Genomic DNA, 20,279 nt, shown 5'->3' on the forward strand with positions numbered 1-20,279 from the left:
TAAATGAACAAACGAACTTACATTTACAGATATTCACATAAGTCCATGTCCAAAAATATGTACAAACATGCCACAACTTAGGGAATTAAATCCCAATAACAAAACCGTCAAAACAAAAGTCTGAAAGAAAACTTCATAACATATAAGTCACAAGTAGGCAAATTAGAAACACCCAAAAGCCTTGATACGTGTCGGTTCGGAACCTCGCGGTGAGGTACAGTAGTTGGCTTTACAAGACAAGGTTAGGGTCGACGATGCTAAGACCGATCTGGTGTTGGATCATCTACATATATATATTAAACAGTAAGCTAAAGCCCAGTGAATAACAATTGTGTAAAGGGGTTATAAATGATGTCCTCACAGTCAGATAAAAACAATCAGTTTCAGTATTGATTCAATTCACAAATCAGTATCTCATACATTGAATGAAATCATATTAGTCATACGTGGTACATCCAATAACAGAACAGTATAGTAAGTCTTAAAGACCAAACTGTCATTTGATGGCCATCAATACAGTAAACAGTAGTTCCAAGAATTAGAACTGACAGAAATCTTTGTAACAATAGCAGTAACAGTAACAGTAAACAATAGCAGTGTGCTATGGATACCACAAATACAGTTCATAAATTAGGACAATCATTCATTCAATAACAGTATCATTTCATAAATAGAACTTAGCAATATCATTCGGAAAATAATTAACACTTAAACATAGCTTTACAACATTATTACTCACAGTGAGCTCCCTGAATTATGTGCTTAAGATGCGGGGTCCGACCTAAACAAACAAATCCAAACACAACTCAATTACATTCATGTCATTAAGTCATTTCTATTCAATTCGGTACTTATACTTATTCGGTTTCTATCCTTTGTTTATCTGTTCGATTATTACTTTTGTTCTTTATTTCATTTGTTTTCATGAGATGCGAATGCACATGAAACATACTTAAAAACCATGGAAACGGAGGCCCGGAAGGTAGAAAATTGGAGCGAAAATGAAATCGAGACCGTCCTTAAAATTGCACGTACAGGGGCATTGGTCGCACGTATGGAATCACCACCGCACGTGCGCCCCGCACGTGCAATTATAATAGTAGTGAAGCTCAAATCTATCATGTTTTCCGTATGTACGGGGGCCCAGGCTGCACGTTCAATTCTGGGCAAAATTGAGTCTGAAAATGCTCTTGTTTTGGACATGTTCTTCTTTTGCAAAACCAATCTCATTTTCATAGAATTCAACCAACAAATCCATGAAACTAACCTTGAATTTGAATTTCTATCATCAAATATAAATCATGGTTTAGAATCAACTTCAATTTATATGCAAAAATAAATCAAAACTTTAAATTGAAATGTATATTCATAAACATACAATAATTTGAGTTTTAACTCTTCAAAATCATTGAAGTTCCTCTCCAACTTCCATGTACCAAGAAAAAACTCTAATGTATGAAAGAAATTTCCATGAGAATGCCATGCATGTTGCTATATTAAGCTAATTCCTTCAATTCATCTCTTTTTGAACTCATGTGGTTTCATAACACCATTCACACCCTTAAAGTCCTAATTATACGTGATCTCCTCTATAATTCAACTCAATTTCCAAAGGATGATAACTATGGCATCTCAATTTCATGAAATTAAAGGAAAATTCTCATCTTAATTGGTTGATTTAGCCTAAGCTCCCTTGTTTCCCTAAGCCTTCTTCCTTTCTCTCATTTCTCTTCTTTCTCTTTAGTCTTGAGCTCTCTCTCTAGTCTTCTTTACAAAATACACTAAGTCTCTCTCTTATTTCCCCTTTCTTTGTTTCAATTTGATGAATAGGATTGAGGAAAGTAATTAATCTCTAATTAATCTTAAGCATTGATAAATTATATAGGTTTAACTAATTAAATCAAATTCACTCAAATTAAATTAATCATCTTCATTTGATGACTTAAAGCAAACGAAGGTTAATTATACTAATGTGAATTAGGCTCTAATTGCCTATCTAAATATTTAATTCTAACTTATTAAAATTACTGAATCAGACAAGTTCAATTCATTTCTATACATATCTGTTCACAATAATAATACAATACAAATCAATACAACGCATATAACACATGGCACCCTAATTAACGCAATTAACACATAATCACATGATCAACAGTAATCATATAATTAACTTAATTAATTAAGGAGGTAGTTGTCATATTCTCTCCCCCTTAGAACCTTTAGTCCTCTAAACTCAATTACCTTCCTCTAGAAAGAACATAGGATCAAGTGGGATGAGGTCCGGATATCTTTTCTTCATACCGTCTTCCCTTTCCCATGTTGCATAGATACCATCATGATTTTGTCAATCCACTTTCACCAATGGAATGTCTTTGTTCCTTAGCTTTTTGATTCGACGGTTAACAATCTGAATAGGCCGTTCTTCATAAGTATAATCATCACTCAAAAGCACGTGGGTAGGCTCAATAACATGAAAAGGATCCCGAAGATAATCCCGCAACATTGAAACATGAAATACATTATGCATATGCTCCATTTCGGGAGGAAGAGCTACCTAATATGCCATTGAATTAATCTTTTCAATAATCTTATACGCCCAACGTATCTTGGTGCTAACTTGCCCTTAGTTCTAAAGTGAGTATGCCCTTTTATTGGTGTCACTTTAATAAAAACATGCTCGCCCACTTCATATTCTCTCTCTCGCCTTTAAACATTCGCGTAACTTTATGTCGGCTTTGTGCAGTTTTCAATCGCTGCTGAATTAGTTTCACTTTTTCCGTCATTTCTTGCACAATTTAGGGTCCGAGTAAAGACCTATCTGCAACTTCTGCCCAACAAATCGGTGACTAACATTTTCTTCCATATAACGCCTCGTACGATGCCATGCCAATGCTTGAATGAAAACTATTGTTGTAGGCAAATTCAGCTAAAGGCAAATGAGTTTTCCAATTTCCTTGAAAGTCTAGCACACACATACGCAACATATCCTCCAAAGTTTGGATTGTCCTTTTTGACTGACCATCAGTCTGTGGATGATATACACTACTCAATTTCAATTCAGTCCCCAATACCTTTTGCAAGCTTTACCAAAATCTTGATGTGAATTTCAAGTCCCTATCAGAAACAATTAACACAGGCACTCCATACAATCTCACAATCTCATTAATATAAAGAGTAGCCAACTTATCTGCATTATAAAATGTTTTCACAGATAAGAAATGAGCAGATTTAGTCAAACGGTCAACAATAACCCAAATCGAATCCATACTTCTATTGGAGCGAGATCGTCCAATAATGAAATCTATAGTGATATACTCTCATTTCCACTCCGGTATTGGCAATGGTTGGAGCAATCCTATGGATTATTGATGCTCGGCTTTAGTTTGTTGGCATTGTAAACACTTAGATACAAATTCGGCAATTTCTTTCATCATTCCCGACCACCAGAAATTTTGTTTCAAGTCTTGATACATTTTTGTGTTCCCCGGATGAATGGAGAATTTTGAACTATGGGCTTCTTGCATAACTCGCTTCTTTAAGTCAACATCATTTGGTACTCATAATCAGCCTTGAAACTTCAGCTCATCATTCTCAAAAATGAAACCCAGTCTCGGTTTAGATTCCCTTTCTTCAACAACTTTCTTCATAAACTCATCTTGTAACTGTTTTTCTTTAATTTCTTCAAGTATTGTCGGCTGTGCAGATATAGCAGCTAAAATCCTGCCTTGTTCTCACAAGACAAATTCAAATTTAAGTGTTTCTAGATCATGTAACAATGCTCTTTGCCTGGTGAGTAAACAAGCTAAGTTCCCAATTGATTTTCGACTGAGTACATTAGTAACGGTATTAGCTTTCCCCAGGTGGTACAAGATTTGCTAATCTTTTATCAGTTCCAGCCATCTCCGTTGTCTTATATTCAGCTCCTTCTGGGTAAAGAAATACTTTAGACTATTGTGATCCGTGTAAACTTCACATGTTGCCCCATATAGGTAATGGCACCAAATTTTCAATGCAAATACCACTGCAGCTAGCTCTAAATCATGGGTTGGATAATTCTTCTTGTGTAGTCTCAGTTGTTCAGAAACATATGCTATTACTTTGTCATTTTGCATTAAGACACACCCCAAACTCTTATAAAAAAACATCACTAAAAATAGTACTTATACAAATCCAAGCACAACTCAATTACATTCATGTCATTCAATCATTTCTATTCAGTTCGGTACTTATACTTATTCGATTTCTATCTGTTGCTTATCATTGGGTTATTACTTTTGTTCTTTTTTTCATTCATGTTCATGAGATGCGAATGCACATGAAAATTAAAAACCATGCAAACGGAGGCTTGGAAGATAGAAAAATGGAGCAAAAACGAAACTGGGACCGCCCTTAAAACCGCATGTGCGGGGGCACTAGTTGTATGTGTGGAACCACCACCGCACGTGCGCCCTGCACGTGCAATTATAACAATATTGAAGCTTAAATCTATCCTGTTTTCCGCACGTGTAGGGCCCCAGGCCGCAAGTACGGTTCTTGGCAAAATTGAGTCCAAAAATGTTGTTGTTTTGGACATGCTTTCCTTTGCAAAACCAACCTCATTTTCATAGAATTCAACCCACAAATCCATGAAACTAACGTTGAATTTGAATTTCTATCATCAAATATAAATCATGGTTTAGAATCAACTTCAATTTCTATGCAAAAATAAACCAAACCTTTGAATTGAAATGTATATTCATAAACATACAAATCTAAGTTTCAACTCTTCAAAATCATTGAAGTTCCTCTCCAACTTCCATGTATCATGCAAAAACTCTAATGTATGGAGGAAATTTCCATGAAGAATGCCATGCATGTTGCTATATATATTAAGCTAATTCCTTCAATTCATCTCTTTTTGAACTCATGTGGTTTCATAACACCATTCATATCCTTAAACTCCTAATTATACATGATCTCCTCTATAATTCAACTCAATTTCCAAAGGATGATAACTATGACATCTCAATTTCATGAAATTAAAGGAAAATTCTCACCTTAATTGGTTGATTTAGCCTAAGCTCCCTTGTTTCCTTAAGCCTTCATCCTTTAGTCTTGAGCTCTCTCTCTAGTCTTCTCTATAAAATGTACTAAGTCTCTCTCTTGTTTCCCCTTTCTTTGTTTCAATTTGATGAATAGGATTGAGGAATATAATTAATCTCTAATTAATCTTAAGCCTTGATAAATTATAGGTTTAACTAATTAAATCAAATACACTCAAATTAAATTAATCCCCATCATTTTATGACTTAAAGCAAACTAAGGTTAATTATACTAATGTGAATTAGGCTCTAATTGCCTATCCAAATATTTAATTCTAACTTGTTAAAATTACTGAATCAAACAAGTTCAATTCATTTCTATACATATCTATTCATAATAACAATGCAATACAAATCAATACAACGCATAAAACACATGGCACATTAATTAATGCAATTAACACATAATCACATGATCAATAGTAATCATGTAATTAACTTAATTAATTAAGAAGGTAGTTGTCACAAAAAGAGATCAGTGTAATTTACCCATGTTTAAAAGATCAATGGAGAACATGCTCAATAACAACTACAAAAACATTAAGCACCTGTATAAAATCTTAGTATTGGGAAGAGGAAATGAGGTGACGGTGGTCGATATTGGGGCTGGGATGGGGAGGAAATGGTGTTGTTGGTGGTGGTGAGGGTCGAAAAGGTGTGGTGGTGATTGATGGTAGGGAGAGAAAGAAGGGAAGGCAGAAAGGTGTGGGGAGAGAAGAAATTGCGATCAAATGTGGAAGGGTGTAGGTACATAGGCAAAATCTTCATAAATTGACTAATGTGACATTTTATAATTAACTGTCGTAAACTCATGGGTTTACGAGATAAGCGCCAAGAAAGTTGACATCATATTTAAGTACTTAAACTTCAAGTGGCATACCTCAAATGTTTTAGGGAGATTTGGAATTCAAGTTTGTAGAGAAATATTGAATGCACAACTGTGTTAAGATAATTTACTAACCTCTTAACATTCAATCTAGCACAAGTATATATATATACACATATATGTATATTAAAATAACTTAAGGCTGTTATAATCTAATCATTTGTTAGGAGAAATCGGTATAATTTAATTTAGAAAAGGACAACAAACAAAAGAAAAAAAGAAAAAAATGTGTGTTGTGTTTGCCACTTTGGTTTACGAGGAGAAGAGTTCATGGAGCATCCATAATAAGGAGGCATAGCACTGCCTTCTTTCTCCATCAACTCTACAGAGATCTTTTCTTATCTTCCCCTATATAATCCCCCATTGCATATGTCTGTTGAAGTGTCCATTACCTCTCTCTCTCTCTCTCTCACACACACACACACAATTTGTAACACCATGTTACCAAGAAGTAGAACACTTCCACCCAGAATCAATGATGGGACAGTAAGACCATCTTCAACTTTCCATCTCTTTCTCTCTTAATGGTTGTTTTTTAAATATAATGTGTGTGTGTGTGTGTGTGTGTTTGATGATTTCAGATTGAAGAAAGGCATGATATCAGGCACTACTTGCAAGTGGAATCCCAACCAAAAGGACATAGCAGTGAGACTGAAGCAATAAACCCTCTCGCAAACTATTCCAAGTGCTTCGATGATGATGGCCGCCTGAAGAGAACTGGTACACCTTCCATCTTCTATGAATTGTTCACTTTCATAGAAGAAAAAAACAGCTTTTCTTTTTGTTTTATATATTGCTTTCTTTTATCTTTCATGATAAACTCATTATTACTTTTAATCTATTGACCTCCATGTACTTTACTGAATTTTATAAACTCCATTTAACTAGTCAGTTAATTTCATCAACAAGTCCTTTTCAGATTCCTTATTACTACATGGGGATAAAACTCATCATTTTCTGTCAAGGACCAAAAAGAAAAGGCTCAATATTGTTATTGTTTATTGCCTATTCAGAAAAATCCAAGTATGTGGTTTTGTGCTTTGCTTAGTGATCAATTGTGTTATTAGAATTACTTAACTTTGACTTTGTCCTCTATCCATATATGTATAGGTCATGTTTGTTCAAAGGGAAACTACTGTACGATTGGATTATATGTGCTAAAAAATCTTTTATCTGACATTTGGATGGAAAATTAAGCTTCGGATTAGTACCATCAAAATATGGTATATCCCCCTATTGGGAATTATTGATTCCCAAATAGGGGATGGTCCAAAAGGGTGTTTTACACTAAGTAGTTCATATATAATGCTTTCAAACAAATATGAGATACGATAGAATTGTATTAATCTTCCCTAGTCATTCCAAAAGTGAGATATAGTGAGGGTGTTTGTTTGGGTTTTTCTGAACCAACTTATAGCTTCTAGTTTTTAAAAAGCTATTTTGAACTATTTGGTTAAATTTCTTTCAAACCGTTTATGATTCTAACAACTTATTTTAAGTCAAAAAAATTGATTCTGAGAAGCTGTTCACTCATTGCTTCTGATTATCAGCTTCTGCTGTGGACATATTATTTACAGTTAAACTCATAAATTTTTTTATTTTTAATTTTTTAAAAAATAGAAAAAGACCCAAATGGACTATAGAATATTATTATTATTTTTTATAAGAAATGTAGATAAGTAGTGAATAATAAAAAATAAAAGTTAATTGAAAAAGCTACTCCACAGCTTATTTAACAAACACTATTCAGCAACTTAAATCTACAATCCAACAGTTACACCAAACAGATCAACAGCTTCTGATTAAAGTCATAATCTATAATCTGTTAAGTTATAATTTATAATCTGTTTTAACAGCTACACCAAACGGGACCACTATACATGATTTTAAAGGATTGATAACCTTGAGATTATTAGCCTCGGGATTAATAGTCCTATGTAATTCGGTAGTGTTTATTGGAACCAACCATGCATCCCGTAGTCCATGAGGGAAAGCAAGTACTTCACTAAGGACTAAAATCTAAATTTGGTTGATAAATATAAGTCTTTCAGCCTCATGATATTGAAACATTTTGGTATATCAGTGAAAATGATAATCACTTGCATATAGATTGATTTGTGATAGGTATTAGTTCATAGTCGATTCACTATCTCATTCACAGTTGATGTAGGTTAATTTCATAGCTGATACAGCCAGTTCAATTGCTATGAAGCTCTTTTTGTAGCACTCAATTGAAAACCTTGCTAAGGATTGTGTGTTATGATTGGTGCAGGAACTTTTTGGACAGCAACATCGCACATCATCACAGCAGTGATAGGGTCAGGAGTTCTGTCATTGGCATGGGCAATTGCACAGCTCGGTTGGGTTGCAGGGCCAGCAGTGATGATCCTGTTTGCCTTTGTTATTCTCTACACTTCCAATCTCCTCTCACAGTGCTACAGATCTGGAGACCCTGTCACTGGACCGCGAAACTACACCTACATGGATGCTGTCAAGGCTAACTTAGGTTCTAATATCGTATTTTCTTCATTTCATAATAGAAGACTTCAAAATATATATCAGTACTATACTAGAATTCATAATCATGGCTGTTATGTTGATGATTATTGTCATGACTTGATGATTTCCATTTGGGTTACAGGGGGCGGAAAGGTTACAGTATGTGGTGCGATTCAGTACTTGAATTTGTTTGGCACGGCAATTGGTTATACAATTGCAGCATCAGTCAGCATGATGTGAGTGTTTTAAGCTGCTCTGCTCACCTTTTTTTTCTTTTATTTTGTTTTTAAATTTTTGGAAATTGATTTACAGACAGAATTGTTTTACAGAATTTATTAGAAGAATGATGTGATATTGGCAATCTTGAAAATACAAGCTATTCTGATGAGCTTTTAATTTTAACATGAGAGGATCTAAAGCTGCAACATCATTCTGGAAAAAGATTCTACATGAATTTTCTGTTTGTGTAGCGTTACTCTAAATGTTTTTTTTTTTTTTTTTTTTTTTTTTGATGTTATGGTTATTTGTTTATAGAAAATGTTAAGCATTTTTAAATCTATTATAATAAAAACAAAACAAACATAAAACAAAGGGCAAATTACACTAACGGTCCCTATAATTTAAGACTTGTGTCACTTTAATTCCTGACTTTTCAATTGTGATATATTTGATCCTGAATTTTGAATCTTATTCCAAATAAAAACAATTGAAGATACCATTGCTTAATTTTAAGGGTAAATTCGTCAATTTGATAAAATATAAATTAATTTGATAAAAATAAATGTCAAAAAAATATTTTTGAATTTTTAAAAATTATTTCTACACACTAAAGATAAAATTATGTAAATTTGATATATCTTTTAGACATTTATTTATTTTACCAAATTAATTTTTATTATGTATTTGGATAATAGTCATATAATGGGTGGTTTTTTTATTTTCATTAAATTAGTTTTTATTTTTCCAAAAGTCTAATATGGCGACAACTTTGATATCATTATTAAACTAATCCATTAAATCAAAAAATTCAAAACCAAAAACATTTAATATATTAAATATATCGATTACACATTAAAATTCTAACGACCTCCCAATACATAATCATCATCGAAATACATAATAAAAATTAATTTGGTAAAAAAAATAAGTAAATAAATGTTTAAGAGATTTATCAATTTTACATAATTTTATCTTTTATGGGTAGAAATAATTTTTAAAAATTTACAAATATTTTTTTGACATTTATTTTTATTAAATTAGTTTATATTTTAGCAAATTAACGATTTTGTCCTTGAAATTAAGCAATAATATTTTTAATTGTCTTTATTTAGAACAAGATTCAAAATTTATAGTCAAATATGTCACAATTCAAAAGTCATGGACCGAAATAACACGAACTCTAAACTACAGAAATTGTTAATATAATTCACCTAAAAACAAAAAAAAAAACAATAAAACAAGTTTGATACCTACATGTGTTGCTAAATTTTGTTTTGAAAATAAAAGGATGGGGTGGCCAGAGGTGGTTGTTACTAGGAATTAGTGATCGAAGATAGTTCGAGACAGTTAGAGGTGGTAGCTAAAAGTGATTGTCGACAGCTGGAGGTGGCTTTCAATATGAGGCGGAAACCAGAGATGGTTTCCGACAAGATGGTGGTCGGAGATGGTTGTCAGCCCAGAAGAAGTTGCCGGCAACAATTGCCCAAGGGGGAGTGGCCATTGATGGTCTTGAGCGGTGGGTGGCGGTTGGAGGGAGTGAGAGGGAGAAAGAAATGGAAATTTATTTTTTAAACAAATAAAACCATTTTTTTTTTTTTGTTACAAAATAAAATTTTTAAAAACGAAAATCAAAACTTAGCAAGTTTTTATATACAATTTTAATTTTGTTTTTAATAAACCTAAACAGGATACAGTATACATAAAAATTACTTTTCCTCCCTGTTATGGATTACCATTATACTGATAAAATCATACAGATATGATCTTTTATTCTTATATTTTTTTTTTCTGTTACTTTATAGGGCAATAAAAAGATCAAACTGTTTTCACAAGAGTGGAGGAAAAGATCCGTGCCACATGTCAAGCAACGGGTACATGATAGCATTTGGAATCACAGAGATTCTATTTTCTCAGATCCCAGATTTTGACCAAGTCTGGTGGCTTTCCATAGTTGCAGCTATTATGTCTTTCACATATTCTTCAGTAGGCCTTGCTCTTGGCATTGCCAAAGTTGCAGGTAAACACTTCAACAACAACACTGCCAAACCAAAGGGCAATTCCACGTATAAACATAAGCATCCAATGTAGAATTTGTTTTTGCTTTTTGAAAATTGGAAACGAAAAAAGTAGAACCGATTGTACTACTTTAAAGGGTCATATCAGTATCAGAACGAAAAGGATAATTCCCTTGTTTTTTTTGTTTTATGTAAACAGAAAATAAAAAATTGACAACATTATCAAACAACCCCTAAATAATGTCTTCCGCCATGGCACCATCTAGCATATATTTATACATACATACTTATATTTTATTAGTTAATTGGTACAAGTGAAAAAATCGCTTTTCCTGCAGAAAATGGGAGTATCAACGGAAGCATGACCGGTATCAGCATTGGGACAGCAACGAAAGCCGGGACAGTAACTTCTACACAGAAGATCTGGAGAAGCATGCAAGCTCTCGGAGCTATTGCCTTCGCGTATTCATATTCTATCATCCTCTTAGAAATACAGGTACAAACCTTTGAAACTCATTTCATCCCTTTAACATTGGGTAAGAATCATAGTGTTTCTCATACAGATTTACTGAGAAATTTCACTGCATCTTCAGGATACTGTAAAATCTCCCCCAGCAGAGTATAAGACCATGAAGAAAGCAACTTTATTGAGCATCAGTGTAACGACAGCGTTCTATTTACTCTGTGGATGCATGGGTTATGCTGCATTTGGGGATAATGCTCCAGGAAATCTGCTGACCGGTTTTGGATTCTACAACCCCTATTGGCTACTTGACGTAGCCAACATTGCAATTGTTGTACATCTTGTTGGAGCATACCAGGTACAAGCTCATTAAATAATTCCCGATTACCATACTAATTGCAAATCAAGATTTAATTATCTAAGTAATATGTGTCGCATGACCGGTGTAAATGTAAAAACAACAATACTAGGTGCACAGAAACATGACATAGAAAATGCACGGAAAGCATAGTGTAGCTGAGATTTTTTAAGTATGATGAATTTCTACCACACAGTACCTTTTATGGGTTATTTTTTCTGTGCATTTAGCATTTCTGATTGTCAAACGGAGAAATGCAGGTTTATTGCCAGCCCTTATTTGCGTTCGTGGAAAAATGGAGCGCACAAAAGTGGCCTAAAAGTGATTTTATAACAGCAGAATACGACATACCTATTCCTTTCTGTGGCATTTACCAAATCAACTTTTTCCGACTGATATGGAGGACCATGTTTGTGGTGTTGACAACCATCATAGCATTGCTGATGCCTTTCTTCAACGATGTTGTTGGATTACTTGGAGCCTTTGGATTTTGGCCATTGACAGTCTACTTCCCCATTGAAATGTACATTTCTCAGAAACATATCAAACGGTGGTCAAGTAGGTGGATTGCGTTTCAAATACTGAGTATGGCGTGTCTTGTTATCTCCATAGCCGCTGCAGTTGGCTCAGTAGCCGGTGTTGTCCTGGATCTCAAAACTTATAAGCCATTTAAGACTAGTTATTGATGGAAACACCGAGGAATATTTAGATAATACAGTAGGAAATTAGTATTCAAATGAAGCCTATATGAGTCTTATGTGAGTCAGGACTACAAAGACTGAAAAGTCCTTTCAAGTAATAAAATGTATCCCCTATTAATTTGCGAATATTTGATACTTTGTTTTGTGCCACTCTTCAATTATTGCTGTACAAACTTGTGGCTCTCTTAATTGCAACAAAATTATGGTTTTCTAATGCAGATAAAAAAAAAAAATATTCTGTTGTCGTTTAGATTCAAATATTCTTTTTAAGGTAAAATACCAGTAGGTACTAATAGTTAGACTTAATTCCCATCAAGTCCTATTGAAAATAAGTCTTGGTAAAATTGTCGCTAAAAATAATTTTTTTGTGACAATTTTTTACATACGTCGCTAAAAATTGACAATTAGTGACTTTTTTTGTCATGATTTTTATAAATTGTCGCTAAAGCTCAAAATTAGTGACTTTTTTTATGACAAATTTTTTCCATAGGACCTATTAGACAATAATTCTATTTATTCGGACCTACACGTAAGTATGCCATATTTTTACGCACCATCTGTTACTAGAAAATTGTGGGAAAACAAAAAAAACAAAAAATCAGTAACCTCTTATAACTATAACAGGCACCAGCCATCACTACAACATATAAGAGTTTTTTAAACCAAATTTTTTAGTCTCTAAAAGTGAAATTTTTTTTTCCAAAAGGCATTTAGGAACCAATTTCTATCGTCATGAGAATAATCACTAAAAAGTCATCCCGAAAAGTAAAAAATAAGGCTTTTATCGATAAAATTTTTAAAATGTCACTAATGAATACACTTTTAGGGACAAAATAATTTGGTCTCAAAATAATTTATTTTTTGAGACAAAAAATTTGGTCCCAAAAAGATAATAATTATCACTAATGTCCAATTTTCGTTGCTAAAAATATAATAACGACACTTTTTCGCAACAAAAATATTTGATCTCTAAAAAATAATTGTCTCTACATTTTAATTTCTAAAATCTTAATTTTTTGTGGTGCATATACTCTATATCTGATTACTTTCTAAAATTGGCTTAATTCAGCTGAATTTGCTTCAGCAGCAGCTTTTGCAAGGGTGGTAGGTTTGAGTACGCTCTTTGGGTCAGGAGTGTTTAGTCTTGAACACCCCGGGCAGTGCCTTATGACCGGACCTGTTTGGTTCAACTTGTCTCAAACCAAAAGTTATTAGAAAGCATAGTTCAAAGCACCCATCTTCCAACATTCAGATAGTTTTTTTTTTTTTTTTTTTTTCCCTCAACTTGTTTAAACTATTTTTACCTCATAAACTATAAGAAAAAGCCGAGCCAAACACTGACACAGATTTTCAAAATGAGACATCGATGCCAAAAACAAAAACTACTCAAGTATGGACATGGCTTGCCCTATTTCACACAATCCGGACTGTTCAAAAAACTTGTTTTACTAATCTCTGGATAAGAATGGGTGAATAGTATACAAATAAGATTTGGGATTTCCATTAGGCCATCATGGCCACTGTGTCTCAGTGGCCAAAGGTGGAGAATGACAAGGTTCAACAATGATGTTCCATCCCATATCAATATCAAGATTCCACCAAAGGCAAATAGCATCACCATAAAACTTGTTGCCAACTTGCTAATAATGCAATAGAAGAACAAATGAAATGCAATGAAGTTCTTATACCTTCCAAAAAATAGGTAGAAATGAGAATAAATAAATAAAGTAGACAATGATAGTGAAGACGACTATTATAATGACGATAACAATTGCATAGTAGGCACATCATTTACAGGAATGTTGTTGGGAGATAACTCTAGAAATTAGTCCCACTTACTATTGATGTGATTCACATTACATTTCTTTAAATTCAGAATACGAAAAATCAGATGACGTGTCAACAATTTAAGTTTTGGTGGTCAATTATCAAAATCCAAAACATTTAGACAAATGCACTAATATTCAATGACATAAGAAAACACACAAAGTTCAGATTAAATGGACACAGGATTACAGATAAAAATTCTATCAAAAAGACTCAACTTTATCATAGCATACAGAACAAATCATTGAGAACAAAATGATAGAACAATCACATGTTCACAGTTCATTTCCTAAGATCAACAACTATATATGCAGGTTACAAGAGCAAATTCAATTTTATTTGCCCAAAAATACAAATTTAAGCTTATTAAAGGGCTCCAAAAATACCCATTTTTTAGCCTAAATACTTGAACAGTTTTAGACCGACACTACACCAGTATCTTCTTGGGCCTTGTGCAAGTGGTTATATATCTAACCTACTATACAAATAGGAAAGTATGACTAAATGGTGTAGCCACCCTGGGACTATACCAACTAAAGCTTATTAAAGGGCTCCAAAAATACCCATGGTCCACTTACAAGGATCATATTCTCACAGTAATTGCAAATAACATTAACTACCCTATCAGCGGGTTAATTATAAATATTTATTTTTATTTAAATTTATTTTTAATATATAAATTATGTTTTTTAAAATTTTTTATAAAAATAATTTAACAATTTTATCACTAACCATAGTGTATGTGAGAAGTTGAAAAGGATACTGCAGTAACTATACACGGATTGTATCTATAATTATTTGTATGATGGGGATTTTAAATGCTGATCAGGGGATTTTGACCAAATCAATAAATGCATACATACGGAAAGACATATGGATTGAAAAAAATTAATAAATGTTGATCAGGGAATTTTGACCAAATCAATAAATGCTAAGTTTTTTTTTAAAATAAAAAATAAAAAATTTAGAAACTTCAAATTGAGATATTGAAATTCCCACAGGCCTTGGGAGTTAAAAATCCCTTTTTGCTTAATATATACTAACATATCATCCGTACTATGCACGGGTTGTATTTACATATATATGTGAATTGTGATTTTTAAATGTCTTCTTTTTTCATTTTTATATTACATTAAAGTTTAATATTTTGATAATAATCATATGTGTTGGACTTTCCAAGGAATTAAATGTCTTCGTTTTTTATATTATATTAAAGTTTAATATTTTGACAATAATCATATGTGTTGGACTTTTTAAGGAATTTTTTTTATGCTTGTTCTTAATGCATTAAAGTGTTATTATGAGGGATAATAATCATATGTGTTGGGACTTTTCAAGGAATTCATATGTGTTGGACTTTTCAATGAATTTTTTTATACTTGTTCTTAATTCATTAATGTGTTATTATGAGAGTAAGGCTTGGGGGTTAAAAGAAGTTAATAAATACTAAGGATTTATTTTTAAAAAAAAATCAAAAAATCAGAAATTTTGATAGGGATATTGGAGCTCTCACAAAACTTGTGAGTTAGAGATAAATATAAATAAATAGATAGATATAGATATAGATATAGATAAAGAAATTTATATTTGTTTTAATTTTTTTTTAATATACAAATTATTTATTTTGAAAAAGGTACTGCAATAATTATGAGAGAAATCAAAAAGTCTTGTAGGTTATAGATAGACATAGATAAAGATATTTATATTTATTTTAAATTTTTTTAATATACAAATTATTTGTTTTGGAAAATATATAATTATGAGAGAAATCAAAAAGTCTTATGGGTTGAGAGAAGTTAATAAATGTTGAGATTAATTTTTTTTTTTAAAACAAAAAATTAGAAAATTAAGATTGATATATTGAAGCAGCCAGACCTTGGGGTTAGAAACCTTTTTACTTAGGCCTCGTTTGGGAACCTTCTCTTTTAGCTAAAAAGCCAAAAAGTTACTAAATTAGCCAAAAAGCCAACAACCCATACCAAAAAGTTAAAGATTCTCTTTTCTCCCTATTTTTTGCACATCTTTTCGTAAAAAGCTAAAAAGTCATCCCAAACATACTAGTTTTTTTTAGCTCATATTTTAGCCAAATAGCCAAAAAGTTACTAAATTAGCCTGTTCCCAAACGAGGCCTTAATATATAGTATAGATAGATATAGATAGCATAGATGAGAATCAGTTGATAGCGAGTTAAAGCAAAGCCCAGTACTGTAGGCCCACACAACTGGATCATCCAAAGCTCTCCCCATCCAAACCATCAACTTTCTAAAACGATAACATATATTATGTGGTTTATCATTGGGGGGAAGCCCAGTACTGTAGGCCCACACAACTGGATCATCCAAAGCTCTCCCCATCCAAACCATCAACTTTCTAAAACGATAACATATATTATGTGGTTTATCATTGGGGGAGGGTAAATTATAAATACACTCTTGAGATTTGATTAAAATACGAATAGCCTCTTTGATTTTGAAAATTACATTTCACCCCTGGGTTTCTAATTTCATAACACACCGTTCGTTTTATTAATAAATCATCAAGCCAATTAACTATTTTTAATGATGTTAAAAATATGTTTCAATTAATAATTTAAGTAATTTTATTATTGTATAGAAGAGCAAATATGAATTTCATTTTTTTATTATTTTATTACTTTTTTAATTAATTCTGTTAAACAAAAAATTCTAATAAGGGGGTATTTGTAATTTTTCAAACTACAGGGAACAATCTGTATTTTAAACAAATCTCAATGGTGTATTTGTAATTTATCCAAAAAGAAAGTAAGTGAAATCCCATCACGTGCCCTAATCTCGTGCCTCTTCCCAGTTGGCTTTTTGTGCTGGATTGTTGGTCATGGAACCAAGCCCAATCTGTTGGACTGGGCCATTCATGTGGGCCTGACTGTCCTATTTATGTGTCCATCAACTACTATCAGAGAATGACTGGTAGATAGAGAAGAAAAGAAAAGAAAAGGGAATGATTGATAGCAACTAGCAAGAAAGTGATGCCATGAGAGCTAACATTCAACTTTCAGTCAAATATAATGGAAAGCTGTGGAACTGATTGCATTTGGTTTAATTTCTTGACCTCTTATAGATAGGGATAAAGGTTCCTTGTGCTATGGACTTCTTGGGTCCCTGAAGATTAAAAGCTTCTCCATAAGTGTTTTATGCATTTTGTCTAGTTTTATCACAAACTACAATTTCAATAGGATTGACAATATCTTAGATGTTTTGTCTTGTCTTCTCTGACAAGTTATATTTGAAGAATTTAGGACAGTAGCTAAATCAATTTTAGGAGATAGAGAGTGTTGTTAAGTACAGTTAGAGCAACTCTAACTATACTTTTCAATTTGCTCTAACTAAAATATAAAAAATGTGTTCTTTATTTTACATAATTCTTTTTTTATCTATATGTTTCAACACTACTCTTTATTTTACCTACCTATCCACACAAACTATTTAAAGAGTCTCTTACGCTGTGTTTGGTTGGGGGATTTGAGGAGGGATTTGGAAAGGGAAAGGGAAAAGGTGTGTGAAACTATGTGAAATGTAAGCATATTTTTTCACATTTTACCTACCTTTTCCATTTCTCTTTCCAAATCCCTCCTTAAATCCCTCAACCAAACACAGCATTAAGACTCTCTAAATGTAACTAGACTTTAATTTTTTTTGTTAAAATAGTTATTGTAGTAGCTAGTCCATTTGAGTGACTAGAATATGATGATACAAGCTATAATAGCCAACACATCTCTTTAAAGAATCCATTGAATATGCTCTTAGATAAAAGGCCTTGAGAGGGTGAGTGACTACCATAACTATTTTCACATCATCTCTTTATTTTTCTAAAATCTTTCGTAAAAAACTAAAGAATGCTTTGGAGATGCTCTTACCTATCTATCTTTTGAATTTTTTTTTGGTTAAAATAATTATTACAGTCACCCACACACACAAAATAATAATAATAATAATAATAATAATAATAAATTAATTAATTAATTGATCCAATAATTATAGTCGCACAATTTAATAACATTTGTGTTATAAAAAAAATTAAAAAAAGAAAAAGAAAAAAAGGAAGACTACAAAAACAAGTTTAAGTAAGGTAGTATCCAGCATGAATGATTTATCTCTATACCACTATCTGTCATACCCCTCGATAGTATATTTTGTACGCCTCATATTTGGCCCACAACCATGATTCGACCCACAACCATGATTCGAATTATTTATCTCATAAATCTTGTACTAAAGATTATTTGTGTAAAAAGTTAATTTTATTAGATATTGATAGATAGATAGACAAATCACTATTTATTTTATAAAATTGACTATTTAAGTTCTAATTCATAATTACCGTCCATTTTAAAAATCAAAATATAATTTGTTCATATATTTAGTGATATCTGGTAAAACTAATTTTTTACATAATTTATTTTTACTGCTGGACTTCTGACTTATGGCAGTATGGTTTAAGTATCGTTATAGGCTAAAAATGAAACTTCTAAAATAAAATATTAAAAGATAGTGGTATGCGGAGAGCCATTCTATTATGAGTCGTTTGGGAAGTTGCTAAATAAGCAACTTATTAAATTATTTATACAAATTATCATATCATCACTCTATTTTTTTATACACATTTTAATAAAAAAAATTAAAAAATCACTAAATTAGCAAATCCTAAACTTCAAAAGCCACTAAATATCCAACTAATGTGCACGAACGCAAATATTTTTAGGTATATATGGACGTTCACTCTCTCTTAGGTAGGTATGGCAAAATTGTAGTTATAGGTTGCTGGATCCACAATGTATTTTCTTTAAACAAAAATAAGAAATATATATTTAAGAAGATAATTTATAATGAGATTTGCAACGGATTGATTTCCCAACACAAATCAGATTTGCTTTTAGTAGTAGGTAAAGATCATGCTTATAGCAAAACTCGACCATGATTGGAGAGGCTGTTTGGTGGTTTTGGAGTGATATTTTACACTATTTATTGCATAAAAGTGCTATGTTATTAAAATAAATACAATAATATTGAATTTCACTAGTATTTTAATTCATCAAAATCTAGGGTGGTTTGACAATGATCTATATGCAATTTATTTATTTATTTGTTATAAGTTATCATATTATATTTCTATTTTTTTAGACGTTTTTTTTAAAAATTAAATAGTCACTGGTATAACTTATAAATTATTTTTGAGTAATGCTAGAAACTCCAAATATTCTACCAAAAGTTTTACCAAATGTCTCACATGGATATGGGATCCACACAATGTGGGTCCCATGTGGGTCCCACACCCATGTGAGACATTTGGTAAAACTTTTGGTAGAATTTTTGGAGCCTCTAGCATTTTTGATTATTTTTTGGGGTTAATTACACACTAAAATCCAGGGTTTCGCGCCTTTTTCATTTTAAATCACAGGTTTTCAATTTCAACAAATTAAATATCATCCTTCCACCCGCGTTTCAATCTGACCCCTCCGTCCATCTCCGTCATATTAAAGTAACAAAAATCTGGAAAAAATTTCAAATTTAAACCCACATGTTCAAATAATTATATCTCCCTTGTCATAACTCCGTTTCATCTCATTTTTGCATCGTTGGATTTACCTCACAGCCTAGTTTTTATTCTCCTCATACGCCTTATTCTACCTCTTTTTACTTGCTATCGGAGCTCCAAAAGTTTACTAAAAATAAGATTTTTCTCTCTTTGGGCAAAATTTTCAGATTCAAATCACATGTTTAAGAACTTGTATATCTCTCGTCGTAACTCCGTTTTGCCTCATTTTTGCGTCGTTGGATTCACCTCATGGCCTAGTTTTCATTCTATCATATGCCTTGTTTTACTTCTTTTTACATGCTGCCAAAGCTCCAAAACTTAGCCAAAAATAAGCTTTTTCTTCCTTTGAACAAAATTTTTATATTTAAACTCACATATTCAAGTACTTGTATCTCCCTCATCATAATTTCATTTCGTCTCACTTTCATGTCGTTGGATTCATCTCATGGCCTAATTTTCATTCCATCCCTCATGCACATTGTTTCATCTATTTTTGCGTGCCGTCAGAGCTCCGAATATTGGCCAAAAATAAGATTTTTCTCTCTTTTTTTTTCTTTCTTCCACTATCTTCTATCTCCATGCTTCTTCTTTCCTTCTTCCTTATTCTCTCTTTTCCTCTACTTTCATGGCCCTTCCACGGAGATAGAAGACAGTAG

The 20,279-nt window shown here is 32.3% G+C and overlaps 1 protein-coding gene across 1 annotated transcript; it reads left to right on the plus strand.

Moving 5' to 3' along the window:
- Nucleotides 1-5,967: 5,967 nt before the first annotated feature.
- Nucleotides 5,968-12,383, plus strand: LOC114266317 (amino acid permease 3). The gene is made up of 8 exons (XM_028207202.2): nucleotides 5,968-6,456; nucleotides 6,552-6,690; nucleotides 8,243-8,476; nucleotides 8,612-8,705; nucleotides 10,491-10,705; nucleotides 11,042-11,199; nucleotides 11,297-11,524; nucleotides 11,785-12,383. The coding sequence occupies exons 1-8, from the start codon at nucleotides 6,340-6,342 to the stop codon at nucleotides 12,208-12,210; spliced, it is 1,611 nt and encodes a 536-aa protein (XP_028063003.2). The 5' UTR covers nucleotides 5,968-6,339; the 3' UTR covers nucleotides 12,211-12,383.
- The last annotated feature ends 7,896 nt before the right edge of the window (nucleotides 12,384-20,279 follow it).

Source organism: Camellia sinensis, chromosome 5 (assembly GCF_055761805.1).
Source record: "Camellia sinensis isolate YWXY chromosome 5, ASM5576180v1, whole genome shotgun sequence".
Taxonomy (NCBI): domain Eukaryota; kingdom Viridiplantae; phylum Streptophyta; class Magnoliopsida; order Ericales; family Theaceae; genus Camellia; species Camellia sinensis.